Here is a 21,497-nt window from a genome sequence, read left to right as displayed (position 1 = left end):
TAAAAATGAATCATGTTCAATTAGTACAACACAGGAACAGCTGCAAAAAATAAACCCTCCTCTCCCCACGGCCACCCCTCCCAGCCTCCCCGTTGTATAGAGGCCAGCATCTCTCTCTCTCTCTCTCTCTCTGGCTACCCGCACCCCCCACCCGCTCCCCCCCTCCCACCCAGGACATTGCATCCAGCAGCTTGCAATTCTCCGGTCACTCGGCGGCCCCCCCACCCCCCGTGAAACAGCATCCAGCAGCTCTCAGTTCTCTGGTCGCTCGCCGCCCGCCCCTCCCCTCCCACCGCCCCCGTGAGACGCCGTCCAGCAGCTCTTAGTTCTCCGGTCGCATGGCAGCCATCACCCGTCCCCCCCCCCCACCATGAGATGCTGTCCAGCAGCTCTGAGTTCTCCGGTTGCTCTGGACTCCCAGTGCGCGTCTTCCCTACCCTATCCCAGGCCAAATGGCCTCACGCACAGGCCGACCCGCTGCCTTTCCTGGGCTGACTTCAAAGATTAAAGTAGATTTACTATTTTTTTTAGTGTTTTAAAGGTTTGAGCTTTTCCTTGCAATGTTTGGTGCTTGGTTATTGAGGTCCTCTTCAGTTCCCTTCCCTCCACTATCCCTGCCCTAACGTCTGTCGAATGTGCGCTGCTTTTTCTTCACTGCCCGCAAGGTTTTTCAGAACTGGCCACATACGCTGACTTAAGTCGATTTGGAGTAAGTTTTTGCTGACCAAAGTGGCATAAATGTCCAAAACTTTTGTAAGTGTCTGGGAACGCCCCCTTTTGGAAAAAAAAACCTGACCTAACAAAAATTGTACCTAACTGACTTACTCTGGAGCAAATTTTGGGGGGAAAATGGCATTTTTTAACTTACGCCAGAAAAAACAATTTACTCCAAAAAAATTGATGCAAGTCATGGCCAATGTTGGGCCCTAAATGAGTACCTTGTATCTGTTTTTACAAAGGAAGAAAATGCTGCCAAAGTCATAGTGAAAGTGGAGAGAGTTGAAATACTGGATGGGATAAAAAGTGATAAAGAGGAGGTACTAGAAAGGCTGGTTGTACTTAAAGTAGATAAGTCACCAGGACTGGATGGGATGCTTCCAAGGATGCTGAGGGAAGGAAAGTGCGGAGGTACTGGAGAGCTTACAATCCTCCTCAGATATGGGGGTGGTGCCAAAGGACTGGAGAATTACAAAGAAACAGAACTAAAAAGGGAATGTACAAATCAAAACGAACAAGGACTTATGAAAACAACCAACTTAAGAACATAAGAACATAAGTGTAGTGTATGGAGAAAGAGTCAGACTGAACACTGTGAGCTCAAAGTAAAGTTTGACCGTAGTCTTTTATTGCAGGTCTCTAGAGTGCCTCTCGAACCTGTGAAGCCTCCTTAAATATCTGTGCTCCCAAGGGATTATGGGATTATGAGAAAATACAAGTTTACATTTATAACAACACTCCCCCCCCCCCCCCCCCCAACCCCCGCCAAAGTCGATAGTGTAACTATTTACAATGTGAGTCGATCTGGGTGCCTTCTTGCCCTGGTTGATCGTCTCAGTGTGAAAACTGGTATTGTTGAATCATTTCTTGGGTCCTCGCTGGGTTGCTGTGCAGCTGGCCTTCATGGGCTGCCTGGTGTGTTGGGCCCTGCTGGGCTGCTGTGGATGATGGGTTCTGCTTCGTGGTCAACCGTGGTGCCGGTTGCCACTGGTGTGTATGTTGGGGGTTCAAAAAAGGTAGGGTCCAATGTGGGTTGCTCACGATAGCCCGTGAATCTGAGTTTGATTTGGTCCAAGTGTTTCTGGTGAATGAGGCCATTTGAAAGTTTGACCCGAAACACCCTGCTCCCCTCTTTGGCCACGACAGTGCCGGGAAGCCACTTGGGACCTTGTCCATAATTTAATACAAATTCAGGATAATTGATTTCAATCTTGCGTGATACATTTGCGCTATCATGGTTTGCACTTTGTTGAAGCCGCCTGCTCTCTACCTGTTCATGTAGATCAGGGTGAACTAACGAGAGCCTTGTCTTAAGTGCTCTTTTCATGAGCAGTTCAGCAGGTGGGATCCCAGTGAGTGAGTGGGGTCTCGTGCGGTAGCTAAGCAGGACTCAGGATAGGCAAGTCTGCAGTGAGCCTTCAGTTACCCTCTTCAAGCCTTGCTTGATAGTTTGCACTGCTCTCTCTGCCTGACCATTGGACGCTGGTTTAAACGGGGCAGATGTGACATGTTTGATCCCGTTATGGGTCATGAATTCTTTGAAGTCAGCACTGGTAAAACATGGCCCGTTGTCACTCACCAGGACATCGGGTAGGCCATGTGTGGCAAACATGGCCCGCAGGCTTTCAGTAGTGGCAGCGGATGTGCTAGCCGACATTATCTCACATTCAATCCACTTGGAGTATGCGTCTACAACCACAAGGAACATTTTACCCAAGAACGGGCCTGCATAGTCGACGTGTACCCTAGACCATGGTTTGGAGGGCCAAGACCATAAACTTAGTGGCGCTTCCCTGGGTACATTGCTTAACTGCGAGCATGTATTACATCTGTGAATGCAGGACTCTAAGTCCACATCGATACCGGGCCACCACAAGTGAGATCTGGCTATCGCTTTCATCATTACGATGCCTGGGTGGGTACTGTGGAGGTCATTGATGAAGGTGTCCCTGCCCTTCTTGGGGACGACTACTCGATTGCCGCACAGAAGGCAGTCTGCCAGTATAGACATTTCATCTTTGCGCCGCTGGAATGGCTTTATCTCTTCTTGCATTTCCACTGGGACACTGGACCAGCTCCCGTGAAGCACACAGCTTTTGACTAGAGATAATAAGGGGTCCCGGCTTGCCCAGGTTTTGATTTGTCGGGCAGTGACGGGTGATTGCTCACTCTCAAATGCTTCCATAACCATGGCGAGATCAGTGGGATGCGCCATTTCCACCCCCGTGGTAGGCAATGGCAGCCTACTGAGAGCATCGGCGCAGTTTTCTGTGTCTAGCCTGTGGCGGATGGCTTAGTTGTATGCGGACAATGTGAGCGCCCATCTCTGGATGCGGGCCGATGCATTGGTATTGATCCCTTTACGCTTGGAGAACAAGGATATAAGTGGCTTATGGTCAGTTTCCAATTCGAATTTTAGCCCGAACAGGTATTGATGCATTTTCTTTAGCCCATAGTCATGCGCTAATGCTTCTTTCTCAATCATGCTGAAGTCTCTCTCAGCCTTAGACAGACTCCTGAATGCATAAGCAACCAGTTGTAGTTTCCCAAAATCATTAACTTGTTGCAATACACACCCGATGCCATATGACGACGCATCACATGCTAGTACCAAACACTTACATGGATCATACAACACAAGCAATTTGCTTGAGCATAACAATTTTCTCGCTTTTACAAAGGCATTTTCTTGGCTTTTGTCCCCTTTTCATTGTAAGAAATGCAGTGGCTCTAACAGTGTGCTGAGACCCGGTAAGAAGTTACCATTGTAGTTCAGGAGTCCCAGAAACGACCGCAGCTCCATCACATTCTATGGCCTCGGTGCGTTCTCGATTGCCTCTGTCTTCATGTTGGTGGGCCTAATGCCGTCCACCACAATCCTCCTTCCCAGGAACTCCACTTCAGGCACCAGGAAAATGCACTTCGAGCGTTTTAACCTGAGCCCCACGCGGTTGAGTCGACTAAGAACCTCCTCCAGGTTCTGCAGATGTTCAACTGTGTTCCGACCTGTGACCAAGATGTCATCCTGGAAAACCACGGTGTGTACAACCGACTTCAGTAAGTTTTCCATGTTTCTCTGGAATATCGCCGCCACCGCCGATCGGATTCTAAACGGGCATCTGTTATAAACAAAAAGACCTTTGTGCCTGTTGATGCAGGTGAGGGCCTTCGATGATTCCTCCAGTTCCTGCGTCATGTAGGCTGAAGTCAGATCCAACTTCGTGAACGTCTTTCCTCCCGCCAGCGTTGCAAAGAGGTCATCGGCCTTTAGTAGTGGATATTGGTCCTGCAGAGAGAAACGATTGATAGTTACTTTGTAATCGCCACAGATTCTGAAGGTGCCGTCTCCCTTGAGGACTGGGATGATAGGACTGGCCCACTCATTGAACTTGATCGGGAAAATAATGCCCTCTCGTTGCAGCTGGTCTAGCTCGATCTCTACCCTTTCTCTCATCATGTACGGTAATGCTCTCGCCTCATGATGGATGGGTCGTGCCCCCGGAATTAGAAGGATCTACACTTTTGCTCCTTGGAATTTCCCGATGCCTGCTTCGAACAGCGAAGGAAACTTGTTTAAGACCTGGGTACACGAAATGTCGTCAGCGGGCGATTGCACTCGGATGTCGTCACAGTTCCAGCGTATCTTTCTCAGCCAGCTCCTGCTAAGCAGCGTGGGACCATCGCCCGGTGCCACCCAGAGTGGTAGCTTGTGCACCGCTCCCTCGTAGGAGACCTTTACAGTAGCACTGCCGATTAGAGGAATCAGTTCTTTCGTGTAAGTTCTTAGTTTTGTGCGAACTGGAATTAAGACTGGCCTTGAGGCCTTATTGCACCACAACCTTTCGAAAGTCTTTTTGCCCATGATGGACTGGCTCGCACCCATGTCCAGCTCCATTGACACCGGGAGTCCATTTAGTTCAACATTCAGCATTATCGGGGGACAATTCGTGATGAATGTGTGCACCCCATGCATCTCTGCCTCCTCGATCTGAGGCTCTGGTTCGTCATGATCCTCCATGGATCTGTCCTCCTCTGCAACATGGTGGTTTGCAGGTTTAACAGGCTTTGCAGCTTACCTGCACACTCATTGGAGGTGTCCCATTGTTCCACAGCCCTTGCAAACGTACTCTTTGAATCGACATGAATGGAAACGATGATCACTCCCGCAGCGCCAACAAGGTGTTAATGGCTTTGCATTCATCACCATTGATGATGGACTCTGTGACATCTGCGGACGTGTAGCTGCAGTTATGTGTGACCTGCCCTGTACGTTACGATTCGAAAACAACATCACTTTGTTCACAGTACTTGTAGCAGCACATGTGTGCTGAGAGATTTGCTTGGTGTTGTCACTGGTGGCAATGAACGCCTGGGCTATCACTATGGCCTTACTCAAGGTTGGGGTCTCTACAATCAAAAGTTTGCGAAGTATGGTTTCGTGACCAATGCCAAGTACGAAAAAGTCTCTGAGCATGTGCTCCAAATGTCCTGCAAATTTGCAATGGCCTGCAAGGTATCTTAGCTCAGCGACATAACTCGCCACTACTGGCTCTCAGCCCTCTTGTAAGTGTAGAACCGGTACTTCGCCATCAGAACGCTTTCCTTCGGGTTCAAATGCTCTCGGACCAGTGTGCACAAATCGTTGTATGATTTCTCCGTGGGTTTCGCTGGAGTGAGCAGATTCTTCATGAGGCCATACGTTGGTGCCCCACAGACGGTGAGGAGGATTGCCCTTCGTTTGGCAGCGCTCTCTTCCCCATCTAACTTGTTGGCCACAAAGTATTGGTCGAGTCGCTCCACAAAAGTTTCCCAATCATCTCCCTCCGAGAATTTCTCCAGGATGCTCACTGTTCTCTGCATCTTTGGGTTCGCTATCTGTATCTCGTCACCAGTTGTAATGTATGGAGAAAGAGTCATACTGAACACTGTGAGCTCAAAGTAAAGTGTGACCATAGTCTTTTATTGCAGGTCTCCAGAGTGCCTCTCCAACCTGTGAAGCCTCCTTAAATACCTGTGCTCCCAAGGGATTATGGGATTCCTTGGGACTCCAGGGGATGAGCCCTCTGGTAGCTGTACAGAGTAAATACAAGTTTACATATATAACAATAAGAACAGAAGAACATAAGAAATAGGAGCAGGAGTAGGCCATTTGGCCCCTCGAGCCTGCTCCGCCATTTAATAAGATCATGGCTGATCTGATCATGGGCTCAGCTCCACTTCCCTGCCCACTCCCCATAACTTTTTATTCCCTTATCGCTCAAAATTCTATTTATCTCCACCTTAAATATATTCAATGACCCAGCCTCCATCGTTCTCTGGGGCAGAGAATTCCACAGATTTACTACCCTCAGAGAAGAAATTCCTCTTCATCTCAGTTTTAAATAGGTGACCCCATATTCTGAAACAATGGCCCCTAGTTCTAGATTCCCCAATGAGTGGAAACATCCTCTCTGCATCTATCTTGTTGAGCCCCCTCATTATCTTATGTTTCAATAAGATCACTTCTCATTCTTCTAAACTCCAATGAATACAGGCCCAACATGCTCAACCTTTCTTCATAAGTCAACCCCTTCATCTCACGAATCAACCTAGTGAACCTGCTCTGAACTGCCCCCAATGCAAATATATCCCTCCTTAAATAAGGAGACCAAAACTGTACGCAGTACTCTAGGTGTGGCCTCACCAATACTGAATTAGTCAGGAGAATCTATCAGTATAAAGAAATGCAAAGTTGGAGGATATGCTGTTTCATAGTAATAAGAGTGTTATGCATGGAGAGCATAACATTAGAGCCACTGATTTATGTTGACTGAATAAATCAAATTATTTTATTATAAGATATTGTGGCATTTTTACTGGTGCTTTGGGGATCAAATTCCACCATCAATCCATTATTCTGTGAATACAGTAAAAAAAACAAATACATGAGTATATTCCTTTACCTAGTATGTATTTATCTTTTATCCCTTACCATTTTTAAAGCTGAGGATACAAAGCAAAAAGGTGGACAAAATGTTGCAGGTGTCCGGGCCTGGAGTTTCCTCCATGGGCTTAATCAGGTAGTTGTGCTCAAAGCTGTGCCACTTTTGCTGATATTATATTGCGCCCAAGTATCCTTGCAAAATTATTATAAACCTGAGCATAAAATCAGTGCAATATCCAAGTGTAGTTAAAACATCATTGGAACACAGGTCTTCAACGTGCTAGGGTGGGGAGGCTAAACAAGTGGAGGAAAAATAGTTCTTTCCAATTGAGGTTCGACATTGCAAGATAAGTAATATGTAGCTCTCTGTCCTAATTCATTTCATTTGCTCTGATGAGGGTCTTAACTGTGTCTAACTTTTCCCTTCTCATTCGCAAAAAGATTGATTCATAAAACAAGGCGGTCCGGAAGATCTTCAGGATGAGGTGGAGGTGACACAGCACCAGCTCATTAACTCCTCAATATCGCAGCACTCACATGCGATAAAGAAGAGGGTGTGAACAGATATAGCAGAAGCAGTGAGCATGTCAATTGTCGCAAGAATGGCAGAGCTGTGCAGGAAAAAGTTCAATCACCTGTCAAGGTCAGTGAAGGTAATAGAATCATAGAAATTTACAGCATGAAAAGAGGCCATTTCAGCCCATTTTTTCCGCACCTGCAGACAAAGAGCTATCCAGCCTAACCCCACTTTCCAGCTCTTGGTCCGTACCCTTGTGGGTTACGGCACTTCAAGTGCACATCCAAGTACTTTTGAAATGTGGTGAGGGTTTCTGCCTCTACCGCTCTTTCAGGCAGTGAGTTCCAGACCCCCATCATCCTCTGGGTGAAAAAAATTCCCCTCAAATCCCCTCTAAACCTCCTACCAAATACTTTCAATCTATGCCCCCTGATTGTTGACCCCTCTGCTAAAGGAAATAGATGCTTCCTATCCACTCTATCTAGGCTCCTCATAATTTTATACACCTCAATAAGATCTCTCCTCAGCCTCCTCTGTTCCAAAGGAAACAAACCCAACCTATCCAATCTTTCCTCATAGCTAAAATTCTCCAGTCCAGAAAACATCCTTGTAAATCTCCTCTATACCCTCTCTAGTGCAGTCACATCTTTCCTGTAATGTGGTGACCAGAACTGCACATAGTACTCCAGCTGCGGCCTAACCAGTGTTTTATACAGTTCAAGCATAACCTCCTTGCTCTTGAATTCCATTCCTCGATTAACAAAGGCAAGTATTCCATATGCCTTCCTAATCACCTTATCTACCTGGCCTGCTACCTTCAGGATCTGTGGACCTGTATTCCAAGGTCCCATTGTTCCTCTACACTGCTCAGTGTATTACCTTGCCTTGTTAGCCCTCCCCAAATGCATTACCTCACACTTCTCAGGATGAAATTCCATTTGCCACTGTTCTGCCCACCTGACCAGTTCATTGATATCTTCCTGCAGTCTACAGCTTTCTTTTTCATTATCAACCACACAGCCAATTGTTGTATCACCTGCAAACTTCTTAATCATACACCCATCATTCAAGTCTAAATCATTGATATATACCACAAAAAGTACTGATCCATTCGGAAACCCACTGGAAAGAGCTTTCCAGTCAAAAAACACCCAGCAACCATTACCCTTTGCTTCCTGCCTCTAAGCCAATTTTGGATCCAACTTGCCACGTTGCCCTGGATCTCATGGGCTTTTACTTTCGTGACCAGTCTTCCATGTGGGACCTTATCAAAACCCTTGCTAAAATCAATATACACTACATCAAACGCTGTACTCTCATTGACCCTCCTTATTAGCTCCTCAAAAAATTTAATCCAGTTAGTCAGACATGATCTTCCCTTAACAAATCCATGCTGACTGTCCTTGATTAAACAGTGTCTTTCTAAATGAAGATTTATCCTGTTCCTCGGAATTTTTTTCACTAATTTTCTCACCACCGAGGTTAGGCTGACTGGCCTATCTTCTTCTTCTTAAGCAGTCCCCTGGAGTCGAGGATAACTTGCTTCCACACTAAAATGAGTTCTAAGGTGACTGAGGAGACCAATGCGTGATCTACAGTTTCCGTCACAGGTGGGGCAGATGGTGTTTGAAGGGATGGGTGGGTGGGGTGCTTGATTTGTCGTACGCTCCTTCCGCTGTTTGTACTTAGATTCCGCGTGCTCCCGACGAAGAGACTCGAAGTATTCGGTGCCTTCTCGGATGCTTCTCCTCCACTTTGAGCAGTCTTGGGCCAGGGATTCCCAAGAGTCGGAGCTGGTACATTTTTTCAAGGAGGCTTTGATGGTGTCGTTGAAGCATTTTCTCTGCCCTCCTGGGACTAGCTTGCTGTGACGTAGCTCGGAGTAAAGGGCTTGTTTCAAGAGTCTAGTATCGGGCATGCAGACTATGTGGCCCGTCCATTGAAGCTGATCGAGGGTGATTAATGCCTCACTGCTGGGGAAGTTGGCCTGAGAGAGAACACTGACGTTGGTGCACCTATCCTTCTCGTGAATTTGCAGGAGGCAGCATTGGTGGTACTTCTCCAGTGCTTTGATGCGCCTACTGTCCATAGTCAATGTCTCTGAAGCATATAGGAGGCCGGGTATCACTACTGCTCTGTAGACCATGAGCTTGTTGCTGGGTTTGAGATCTTGGACTTCGAACACTCTTTTTCTTAGGTGTCCGAAGACCGCACTGGCAGACTGACGGTGGTGTTGGATTCATCATCGATGTCTGCCCTTGCTGACAGAGGCTCCCAAGGTATGGAAAGTGATCCATGCTGTCCAAGGTCTCGTGATGGATCTTGATAATCGGGGAGAAGTACTGTGTGGTGGGGGCAGGTTGGTAGAGAACCTTTGTCTTACAGATGTTTAATGTAAGGCCCAGACTCTCATACGCTTCAGTGAAGGTATCAACGATGGTTTTGAGTTTGGCCTCCAAGTGTGCATAAACGCAAGCGTCGTCTGCATACTGTAATTCAATGACAGAGGTTGGAACAATCTTGGTACTCGACTGGAGGCGATGGAGGTTGAATAATTTCCCACTTGTCCTGTAGATTAACTCCACTCCAGCGGGGAGCTTGTTAAAGGTGAAATGAAGCATTGCAGCGAGGAAGATTGAGAAGAGTGTTGGGGCGATGACACAGCCTTTCTTGACCCCGGTCTGCACTTGTATTGGGTCTGTGGTGAATCCGCTGGTAAGAATCACGGCTTGTATGTCATTGTGAAGCAGGCGGAGGATGGTGACAAATTTTTGAGGATTGACGAATTTGAGGAGGGCACTCCATAATTGCTCACGGTTGAGAGAGTCAAAGGCCTTTGTGAGTTGAAAGAAAGCCATGTACAGAGGTTGATGCTGCTTCCTACATTTTTCTTGGATTTGTCGTGAGGTGAAGATCATGTCCGTTGTGCCCTTTAGTGAGCGGAATCTGCATTGCCACTCTGGGAGGAGCTCTTCAGCCACTGGGAAGAGACGGCTGATGAGATTTCTTGCGATAATTTTCTCTGCAGCAGACAGCAGGGAAGCTGCAATCGGACTTATCACCTTTCTTGAAGATGGTCACGATTACGCCATCTCTGAAATCCCCTGACATGCTCTCCTCCTTGCAGATAAGCAAGATGAGATCATGGATTCGCGCCGGGTACTTCTCCGCCATGCTTTAGTACTTCGACGAGGATTTCATCTGCTTCTGAGGCCTTGTTGTTTTTCAGTTGTCGGATGGCCTGCTCAACCTCATGCCAGGCTGGGATTGTGCTGAGGTGGTGGCGGGTAGCATTCTGTGGAGTCAAGGACACTCATGTCTAAGAGAGAGTCTTGGTTAAGGAGACCTTCAAAGAGCTCCTTCCAGCATGCACTGACTGCCTCTCTGTCCTTGATGAGCACCTCTCCATTCTTAGCTCTCAGTGGAAGAGAACCTTGAGTGTTTTGGTCATTGGTGGTCTTGACTCCGCTAAAATAAAAAGCCACGCACGTCGTGGTTGTCGGCTAGTTGCTGGATCTTCTGCGCTTTTTCCACCCACCATCTGTTCTTTAGGTCACAAGTTTTTGGTTGGACCTTGGCCTTCAATTGTCTGTAGGTCTGCTTTTTTTCACTCGAGTTGTGGTGTTGTTTCCAATTCAAAAATGCCTTGAGTTTGCAGTTTATTGGCTCCTGGAACTTCAGGTCGTTCTCATCTTGATGTTTTCTGGTAGAGTAACTAAGAGTCTCTTCACAGGTGCTAATTATGGTAGACTTGAGGGCAAACCGGGCACTATGGACACTCAGCGGTTCCGGTTCATTGGAGGTTGGCTGTGAGGCGCTGGATGAATAGGGCTTTCTTTGCAGGGTCTTTGAGTGCTTCAGTGATTCGCGGCCATTTCGCAATTGCTCTGAATGCCCCCATCATTGCATTAATTTCTCATTCCATAGCATACCTCAAAGCTGAAATCAAACACAGCACCCAAATCTGCAACATTCCAATAATAAATGTATCCAAATTCAGTAACCACATATATACAACAACAATATTAACTAATCACTCTTGTGCAAACCCCTACTTCCCCTCTTTGTAGTGCCTTTTCCTAATCTACTGCTCCTACGTAGTGTCTCCCCAGTAGCTATAGCACGGCTGATGGAAGGCTGCTGTGTCAGTGCCAAAGACTACAGATGGCCTTGCAGGACGCTTTGACCAGCTGTAGGCCTGGAAGGCCCGGCTGTACACTGCAACACCTGGGAGGCGACAGCCTGGATTGGTTGGATGACGGGCAGTGATATGTGCAATGGCAGAATGGCAGTGCTGGGATCAGGAATGCTGTCATCCTGAGAGAGGACAGCAGGTTCCTCCTCTACTGATCCACTGCCACTCTCCAGGGGCAGCACCTCAGCATCCCTACCATCTGCTGGAGCACAGATTGGTGGGCTGATGCGACACCATGAGATCCCCATGGACTGTGGTGGACCCAGCGACAATGGCAGCAGTCAGAGCTTACGTGGCAACCAGCTAAGACTGCATGCGAGCAGTCTTGAGATTCGATGCCAGCAAGCATTGACTGCATTACAGCACCAAGACATTGTGTCATTTCCGCCTGAACTGCAGTGGAAGCTGCCACATCGCCCATGACGTGCGTTATGTGGTCTGGATCCACACAGTATCTCTGGGGGTCCACCATCCTCTGCAAAGATGGGCTCCATGGTGTGCGCAGAACTCTGTGCAATGTTGGAGGCGGACTCCTCCATGCTCTTTACCATTACCAAGAGGCTCTCGGGCACCCTTGCTAATGCACCTAACCTCTCAGAGTGCATGACCATGACCATGACCCTTCTTGTGAACACGTCTTCATTGGGGTTCTCATCTGAGTCCAATGCAGCAGAACCTGCGTGCGAACTCTCCCTCCAGGGAGCTGGCTCCTGAGCTACCCTTTCCCCTTGGCCTTGCTGCAGTCCCCGGTGCAACACCCAGTGCAGACCCTTCTACTAAACTTGCTTCTAAAGATCGCATAGTGCCAGTATCTGAGGTGGTGCCTGCGGGTGAGAGATGCTGTGATGAGGTGCTTTGCTCGTCTTCCTCTTCTCCTTCCTCACTCTCAGTGGGAGGCTCAGAGACAGATTGCTCATCTAGTTGCTGATTATCTGAAAGCATTAAGGCACAAGACTCACGTTAAGGTGAGGGCAGGAGGCAGGAATGGAGCAAGGAATGCAGACATTATCAGGAGCTGGAAATTGAAAAAGGATTGTGATGTGAGTGGGAAGTGGGATGAGAGAAGAAGATACCATTGTTGACCCCCAACAGGGTCACCGACTGCCATGGCGCCCACCACCATTTGCCTAATGAGTCGCAGCACTCGCTCCTCAAGGTTTGAAAGCTGCTGGAGCTGTGCATCACCCCCGCCTGGTCTCTGCTGCTTCCTCCTATTGTGGGACATCTTGGTCTGCTAATGTGTGTGAGACAGAGTCCGGCTATGCGTTTGGGAGATATGCGTGTCATAGTTGAATAGTTGTAATTGTAGGCAAGGCGTGAGATGTGGATGTGAGTTTGAGTAAGTGCAGATGTTTGGTGGGGGTGTGGTGCTTTGTGCATTGTGTACAGACTGAGGTTCAGGTGCTGGTATGTATGACCTGTTGAAGCATATATTCATCTTAACCATCCGAGTGAGGTTGTTGAGTTTCTTCCGGCACTGTGTCAGGCTGCGTATGACCACACTACTGGCCAAGACCTCCTGGGCCACTTCCCTCCATATTGCCCTGAAGACCTGGGGAAATGGTCTCCTTCCAGTGGCCAGGAACAGCATTGCCTTCCTTCGCTTCACTCCCACGACCAATGCCTCCAATGCCTCATCCATGAAACGACGAGCTCCCTCCCTGGGAGTGGGATCAGCCATTGCGATCAGATGATTGAGTTGATTGCAGGTTGACTTCATAGCCAGCCATGCTGATAATGAGGATCTGTACATTGATGCAACCTCCTCTTTAAGAGCTAGAAGGAGCCAGTATGAATTATCATTCCCGATTGCATTGCACCTGAAATTCATTATCGCTCTGCTGGTAGCATCCCTGTAGCGCCCTACTGAGATCATTAGCGCTTGATTTAGCTCTCCAGTTCTTTCCTCGAGTGCTAATATCCTGGAAGCTGAGAATCATTAGCGCCTGGCGCTAATATTTCATTTTCAAAAAGTGACACCCCTAATGGGGCGCTGCTGAATTTCTAGCTCTTAAAAATCTTTTTTTTTAAACATTTTGAATGATTCGAGTGTTCAGCAACAAATAAGGATGTTGAAATTTTGACATGTTTCTATGGAGTTCTTCTATTATAAATGTTTACATAAACAGTTGCAATGTTAAATGTTGACACTAAACGTATGGTTATTTACAAGAAGTATCCACTTTGGCAGAAATAATAGAAAATAAATTATAATTTAAATGGAGAAAAATTGCAAAGTGCTGCAGTACAGAGAGACCTGGGGGTCCTTGCGCATGAAACACAAAAAGTTAGTTTACAGGTACAGTAAGTAATCAGGAAGGCAAATGGAATGTTGGCCTTTATTGAAAGGAGGATGGAGTATAAAAGCAGGGAGGTCCTGTACAGGGTATTGGTGAGGCCTCACCTAGAGTACTGTGTACAGTTTTGGTCTCCTTATTTAAGGAAGGATCAGAGGCTGTTCAGAGAAGGTTTACTCGGTTGATTCCGGAGATGAGGGGGCTGACTTATGAGGATGGGTTAAGTAGATTGGGCCTATACACAGTGAAGTTCAGAAGAATGAGAGGTGATCTTATTGAAACATATAAGATAATGAGGGGGCTCAACAAGGTGGATGCAGAGAGGATATTTCCACTCATAGGTGAAACTAAAACTAGGGGGCATAGTCTTAGAATAAGGGGCCGCCCATTTAAAACTGAGATGAGGAGAAATTTCTTCTCTCAGAGGGTTGTAAATCTATGGAATTCTTTGCCACAGAGAGCTGTGGAGGCTGGGTCATTGAATATATTCAAGGTGGAGATAGACAGATTTTTGAGCGATAAGAGAGTAAAGGGTTATGAGGAGTGGGCAGGGAAGTGGAGCTGAGTCCATGATCAGATCAGCCATGATCTTATTGAATGGCGAAGCAGGCTGGAGGCCTACTCCTGCTCCTATTTGTTATGTTATGTTCTTATGTTCTTAAGTGCAAGCCATTCAGAGGATTTTGATGAAGATTATGAATAGTTGGAAGCAGTAACATCAAATATCACGTGAACCAACTGCAAAATTAAATTTCAATTTACTACTCATTTTCTGACATCCAGATGTATTTTACCATAAAAATAAAAAGTGCTGTAATACACAAGTACATAAAACTTTCAAAGAGCAAAGCTAGGTAAACATTTCGGTTAACACTTCTGACAAACATCTGCACCTGAAATGTTAATTGTATCTCTTTCAGATGTTGATGGCTCTGGTATTATTTCTAGCATTTATTGCTCTATTTCAAATTTCAATCATTCTCAGATTTTATTTTTGTCTCTGGTTTATTTTACAGCAGTGTTTGTCATCTTATGAACTCAATAGAATAACGATACTAATGATGTTAAGATTAGTGCTAACAGCAGAGTAAATGAAATGAGTATAAATTAAAGTTCAAACCTTAGATAGTTCAAAGCAGTAATTCGGACCGTCGCTGTTGTCTCTGTGCCCAGAGGAACTGTGTTCAGGGTCACAAAAGAGGGATCAATAATCAATTCAGGGGTGTGTATAATCCCAGACAGAGAAATTACTTGGTATGGGCTGGTTCTGTCCTCATTAAGATACATGGGTATTTCACTCATGTATTTGCCTGGGCATTCTGAAAAGTATACAAGCACAGAAATAATTTTGCAGGTAATATAAGTATAATAAAAATGATTTACATTGTCGACACCCCACCCGCACCCCATCCCCCATGGAGAGAATAGCAAACATTCAATAATATTCAAAACAGCAGTGAATCACAGATAAAAAGTTTCATGCCATTAAGTCTAACAGCAGCAATGGGAAAAACACGAAGTCAGAATTTCAAAAATCCACCGAAATTCTTTGAGGGAAGTAAATGAATGGGTAAGTTAAAGTAATCTAATAATCTACTTGGATTTTCAAAAAGCATTTAGTAAATTTCCATATGTGAGGTTTATGAAGCAAATAAAGGCTCTTAAAATTATTGGCAAAGTAATTAATTGATTTTAAATACTTGTCCATATAAAGCAGTAGTAGAGTGGGAAAAAAATTTGCAGAAATCGAATCTGGATCCCTTGCAGTTTACAGTATTCATAAATAATACAAAACAGGATACTTTTAATAATATTGAAAAATTTGCTGATGACACCAAATTTTGTGGCCAGTATAAGGGAGATTGATAGCACTGAAAGTGACCTCAGCAAATTGGCAAGGATGCCAAGGGATAGGAGATTGATTATAAATGGTTATCTTGAGGGCAGTTGATTGAAAGTGGAAACACCCCAGTATAACACATTGGCAAACCAATGTTTAGAATAGAGAGTTTAGTTTTAGACATCTACATTCAATGGACATTGATGACTGGAGAGAGTCAGAGACTGACAAAGATGGTTCTGGGATTTATGGCTATAAGTTGTGTTGTGTATGCAATAACTCACAGACTAAATACTGTAAACTCCGAACAGATACAAACCTGGCTCTACTTTATTAGGGCCCAAAGTGATTACATTACAAGATGGCTGGCCTTTTATACCTGGGCCACGCACACGTGCGCATAGCCCAATGACCTCCTATAGTGGCGCCACCTGGTGTCTAGTAAACCCAAGCATACATACATGACAATATCCCTCTTTAATATATTAGTATCGGTCTTTTTACAAATTGAGACGGTCCAGGGTTTTCCGCTCCCGAGTTGAACGTCTCAGTTCAACTCCAGCCTTGGGCGAGCATTCTGAGTCTGTTATGACTGGGGGCTGGGTAGCCGATCTGATAGGAGAGGCAATGACCATGTCAGGGATTGAAAGTCCAGATTCATTGACCATGTCAGTGATTGAAAGTCCAGATGCATTGATGACAGCGGAGTCCTCCAATGACTGAGGGTAGGTTGGTTGGTCACTGATTGTGTCTTCCTCAAACTGTTCTGGTTCATCCGTGTGCCACAGCTTTATCTGATCGACATGTTTCCTGCGTGTTTGCCCATTCTTGAGCTTAACGATAAACACTCTGTTACCCTCCTTGGCCGTAACAGTACCGGCGATCCATTTTGGACCTTGATCATAATTCAGTACACAGACAGGATCATTGATAGAAATATCGCGTGACACAGTAGCGCGATCATGATACCCTTGCTGACTTTGACGTCTGTATTCGACACGATTATTCAAGTCAGGGTGGACAAGAGAGATCCTGGTCTTGAGACTTCTCTTCATCAATAGTTCAGCAGGGGAGACCTCGGTAAGTGTATGGAGTCTTGTCCTGTAGCTAAGCAATATGCGTGGCAAGCATGTTTGCAGTGAACCTTGAGTTACACGTTTCATACTCTGCTTGATGGTTTGAGCCGCACGCTCTGCTTGTCCATTGGATGCAGGTTTGAATGGTGCTGACCTCACATGTTTGATACCATTGAGTTTCATGAACTCTTGAAACTCCATACTGGTGAAGCAAGATCCGTTGTCGCTTACAACGATGCCAGGCAGACCATGCATAGCAAACATGACAGGAAGGCTCTCAATGGTAGCTGTGGATGTGCTGGATGACATGCCTTGGAATAAGCATCCACCACAACTAAGAACATCTTTCCCAGGAAGGGACCTGCAAAGTCTATGTGGATTCTGGACTATGGTTTATATGGCCACGACCACAGACTCGGCAGCGATTCCGCTGGTACTTTACTAAGCTGCATGCAAGTGTTGCACTGATGCACACATGATTCCAGATCGGAGTCAATTCCAGGCCACCATACATGAGACCTGGCAATGGCTTTCATCATGACAAAACAGGGATGCGTGCTATGTAGATCATGCACAAATTTCTCTCTGCCTTTCTCGGTCATAACAACACGATTACCGCACAGTATACAATCTGATTGAATGGATAGTTCGTCTTTGCGATAGATGTAAAGTTTGGTCTCCTCACACATTTGCTTGGGTATGGCAGACCAATCACCACTAAGGATACAACGTTTCACAACCAATAATATTGGGTCCTGGCTGATCCAGGTTTTAACTTGTTGGGCCGTGACAGGGGTTCCTTCACTTTCAAAAGCATCCATGACTAACGGTAGGTCTGCCAGTTGTGGCGTTTCCACCTCTGGTGTGGGCAACGGCAGATGGCTCAATGCATCGGCACAATTCTCAGTGCCAGGTCTATGGTGAAAGACATAATCATAGGCAGATAATGTCAGCCCACCTCTGGATGCGGGACGATGCATTGGTATTGATACCTTTGTTTTCCGAAAACAATGAAATGAGTGGCTTGTGATCTGTTTCCAGTTCAAACCGAAGACCAAACAGGTACTGATGCATCTTTTTAACCCCATACAGACAGGCTAGTGCTTCTTTCTCGACCATGCTGTAGGCTCTTTCCGCCTTTGCCAAACTTTTTGAAGCATATGCGACAGGTTGTAATTTTGCTTGTTGGAGCACGCAACCAACTCCATATGACGAAGCATCACAGGCCAATTCTAGACGCTTACATGGATCATAATGTACCAGCAGCTTATTAGAGCAAAGCAGATTAGTAGGTTACTCAAAAGCTCTATCTTGAGACGCACCCCAAACCCAGTTGTCGCCTTTTCTTAGCAGCTTGTGCAGTGGTTCTAATAAGGTGCTCAATCTAGGTAAGAAATTACCGAAGTAGTTGAGTAGACCAAGGAACGAATGCAGCTCCGTCACATTCTGAGGCTTGGGTGCATTTTTGATGGCCTTGGTTTTCGAGTCGGTAGGCCTGATACTGACAGCAGCAATTTTCCTCCCCAGGAATTTGACTTCCGGTGCCATGAAGACGCACTTCGAGCGTTTCATTCTGAGTCCCACTTTGTCCAGGTTGTTCAGATGTTTGGAAGATTCACGACCTGTCATCTTGGAACACGACGGTTCTGGGACTTCAGTAGACTCTCCATGTTCCTCTGAAATATGGCTGCAGCCAAGCAAATTCCAAAAAGGGCACCTGTTGTAGATAACCAGTCCTTTCTGAGTGTTGATGCATGCAAGTTTCTTCGACGTGTCAACCACCTCCTGTGTCATGTAGGCTGACGTCAGATCCAGTTTTGTGAATGACTTCCCTCCGGCTAGTGTTACAAACAGGTCATCAGCCTTCGGTAACGGGTATTGATCCTGTTTTGAAACTCAGTTGATCGTAACCTTGTAGTTTCCACAAATCCTGACAGTGTCATCACTTTTCAACACGGGAACAATGGGGCTGGCCCATTCGTTAAATTCGACCGGTGATATGATCACTTCACGCTGGAGTCTGTCCAGTTCGATTTCGGCCTTCTCCCTCATCATGTACGGAACTGCCCGAGCTTTATGATGGACGGGTTTTGCATCCGAGTCCACGTGGATCTGCACCTTGGCTCCCGTGAAATTGCCGATGCCTGGTTTAAACAGCGAGGGGAACTTGCTTAGCACTTGAGCACATAGAGTATCCTCTTCTGACGACAACGCTTTGATCTCGTTCCAGTTCCATTTGATTTTTTCTAACCAGTTCCTGCCGAACAGCATTGGACCATTGCCTGGAACAATCCATAACGGTAAATCATGAACCGCACCATCATACGACACCTTGATTACTGCACTGCCAATCACCGTTATGACTTCTTTAGTGTACGTACGCAAGTTGGCATTGACTGGACTCAGCTTAGGCCTCACAGCCTTAGTATCCCACAGCCTGTCGAATGTCCTCTGACTCATTATTGATTGACTCGCACCCGTGTCCAATTCCATCGATATCAGCACACCATTAAGTTTTACATTAATCATTATCGGTTGGCTCTTTGTTCAGAACAAATACAGTCCATACACTTCCTCCTCTGGTATCCCGGATTGCATATCCGGATCTGTTCTAGACTGGTCATTATCCTCCACGTGGTGTGTCGCAGAATGCTTGCTCAGTTACGGACACATGCACTGGAGATGCCCCACTCTCGAACAGCCTTTACAAATATACTGTTTAAACCGACACTGATGATGCCGATGATTTCCCCCACAATGCCAACACGGTAAGTTCAGATTCATTCCTGTTGGCAGACTTTGAGCAGCCACAGGTTTTGCGTATGCAGTCGGGTAGGGCCTGCCATATGCAAACGACGATACTATCTTATGTACAGTACTTGCCGAGTTCCGATTTTTCAATAATATCTGCTTTAAGCTTTTGTCCGTCGTCATGCATAATTGGGCAATCGTGATGGCCTTGCTTAAATCCAGCTTCTCCGCCGCCAGTAGCTTACGCAGGATCATCTCGTGGTTGATGCCGATTACAAAGAAGTCCCGCAGCATGTCTGCCAATGCAGTTTCAAACTTACACAGTCCAGCTAGACGTCTTAGGTCGGCAACGAATTCCGATACATCCTGGCCCTCACAACGAACGTGCGTATAGAATCAATATCTTGAGATGATGATGCCTTCATCTGGTTTGAGATGTTTACGTACCAGAGCACACAATGTTTCATAGTCCTTGTCCATTGGACTTAAGGGCGAGAGGAGATTCTTTATGAGTCCATAGATTTTCGGACCACAAACCGTGAGGAGAACCGCCCAGCATCGAACTGCGTCTGCCTCTTTCTCCATTTTCTTGGCCACGAAGTACTAGTTCAAGTGGGCTACAAAGTTTGCCCAACCTTCTCCCTCCACAAATCGCTCCAGAATTCCATTTGTACTCATTGTTGCTTGCAAAGATTCTTGTTACCTCATCGCCAAATGTTGTGTATGCAATAACTGAATACTGTAAACTCCGAACAGGTACAAACCTGGCTCTACTTTATTAGGATCCAAAGTGATTACATTACAAGATGGCTGGCCTTTTATACCTGGGCCGCACACACATGCGCACAGCCCAATGACCTCCGACAGTGGCGCTACCTGGTGGCTAGTAAACCCAAGCATACATACATGATAAGTTGTAAGAGGTGGCTCAGAAATAAACTTGTTTTCGTTGAAGAAAAGCAGACGGAGTGGAAACATGATTCATGTGTTTAAAATGATACGATCATGCATAATCCTAATGGATGGATGCAGTGCATTAACAATAGTTATAGACTATCAAATACTTGACAGCACAATTTATATCTTGAGGGTACTTTGGTTGTGTAGTGTACTGAAAACAGCAAACTTTGCTACAATATTGAAAGACATTCAATTAATTCTAAGTCAGCATATACCTTTGTAATGTTAGTATTGGTTGTAGCTGACAGAGTTTCAGATGGAAATGATGCTTTCTCCTCTTCCCTTCCAGACAGTACTTTGTATGAAAATTTACTTTATCTAATTGTTTTTATACAACATTGTACAGCCTCGATTAAATAAGCAAACTTCATACAGTTAGACCAATACAATGAAAAGCACTTCAGTAGAAAGAAAGACAGACAGACACCTACAGACAGACACAGAGCCTTTCACAACCACCGGACATCTCAAAGCACTTTACAACCAATGAAGAATCTTTGGAGTGTAGACACTGTTGTAATGTAGGGAAGTTATGCTTCAACTGTATAGAACACTATTTAGACCACAGCCAGAATACTGCGTAAAGTTCTGGTCACCACATCACAGGTAAGATGTGATTTCCCTAGAGAGGATACAGAGGAGATTTACAAGAATGTTGCCAGGACTGCAGAATTTTAGCTATGAGAAAAGATTGAATAGGCTGGGCTTGTTTTCTTTGGAACAGAGGAGGCTGAGAAGAGACAATATTGAGGTGTATAAAATTATGAGAGGCATAAATACAGTGGATAGGAAGGACCTATTTCCTTTAGCAGAGGTCAGTAACCAAGGGGCATAAATTTAAAGTAATTGTTGGAAGGACTAGAGGGGAGTTGAGGAGAACTTTTCTCACCCAAAGGGTAGTGGGGTCTGGAACACTCTGCCAGAAAGGGTGGTAGAGGCAGAAACTTTCATCACATTGAAAAAGTACTTGGATATGCACTTGAAGTGACGTAACCTGCAGAGCTACGGACCAAGAGCTGGAAAGTGAGATTAGGCTGGATAGCTCTTTTTTGGCCGGCACAGACACAATCGGCTGAATGGCCTCTTTCTGTGCCGTAAATTTTTATGATTCTATGATTTAAGGACTACGAAATAACTGATTCAAAAGTAAATATATGGGACTAAACTTTCGCCTTCATTTTCGGCGGTTTTCTCGGCGGTGCAGCTGTTTTTTGGTGAAAA

At 45.8% G+C, this 21,497-nt stretch overlaps 1 protein-coding gene across 5 annotated transcripts in view; it reads right to left on the bottom strand.

The window, feature by feature from the left end:
* Positions 1-21,497, bottom strand: part of LOC139276009 (cilia- and flagella-associated protein 47-like) — a 1,107,008-nt gene that overhangs the window by 747,239 nt on the left and 338,272 nt on the right. For all 5 annotated transcript variants that reach the window (XM_070893331.1, XM_070893333.1, XM_070893335.1 and 2 more), the window contains exon 26: positions 14,770-14,968. In XM_070893331.1, coding sequence (XP_070749432.1) covers positions 14,770-14,968 — 199 coding nt within the window. The remainder of the gene's footprint in view (positions 1-14,769; positions 14,969-21,497) is intronic.

Source organism: Pristiophorus japonicus, chromosome 11 (genome assembly GCF_044704955.1).
Source record: "Pristiophorus japonicus isolate sPriJap1 chromosome 11, sPriJap1.hap1, whole genome shotgun sequence".
Lineage (NCBI taxonomy): Eukaryota > Metazoa > Chordata > Chondrichthyes > Pristiophoridae > Pristiophorus > Pristiophorus japonicus.
Note: the sequence above shows the minus strand (reverse complement) of the source record. Positions and strands in the feature narration are given on the sequence as shown.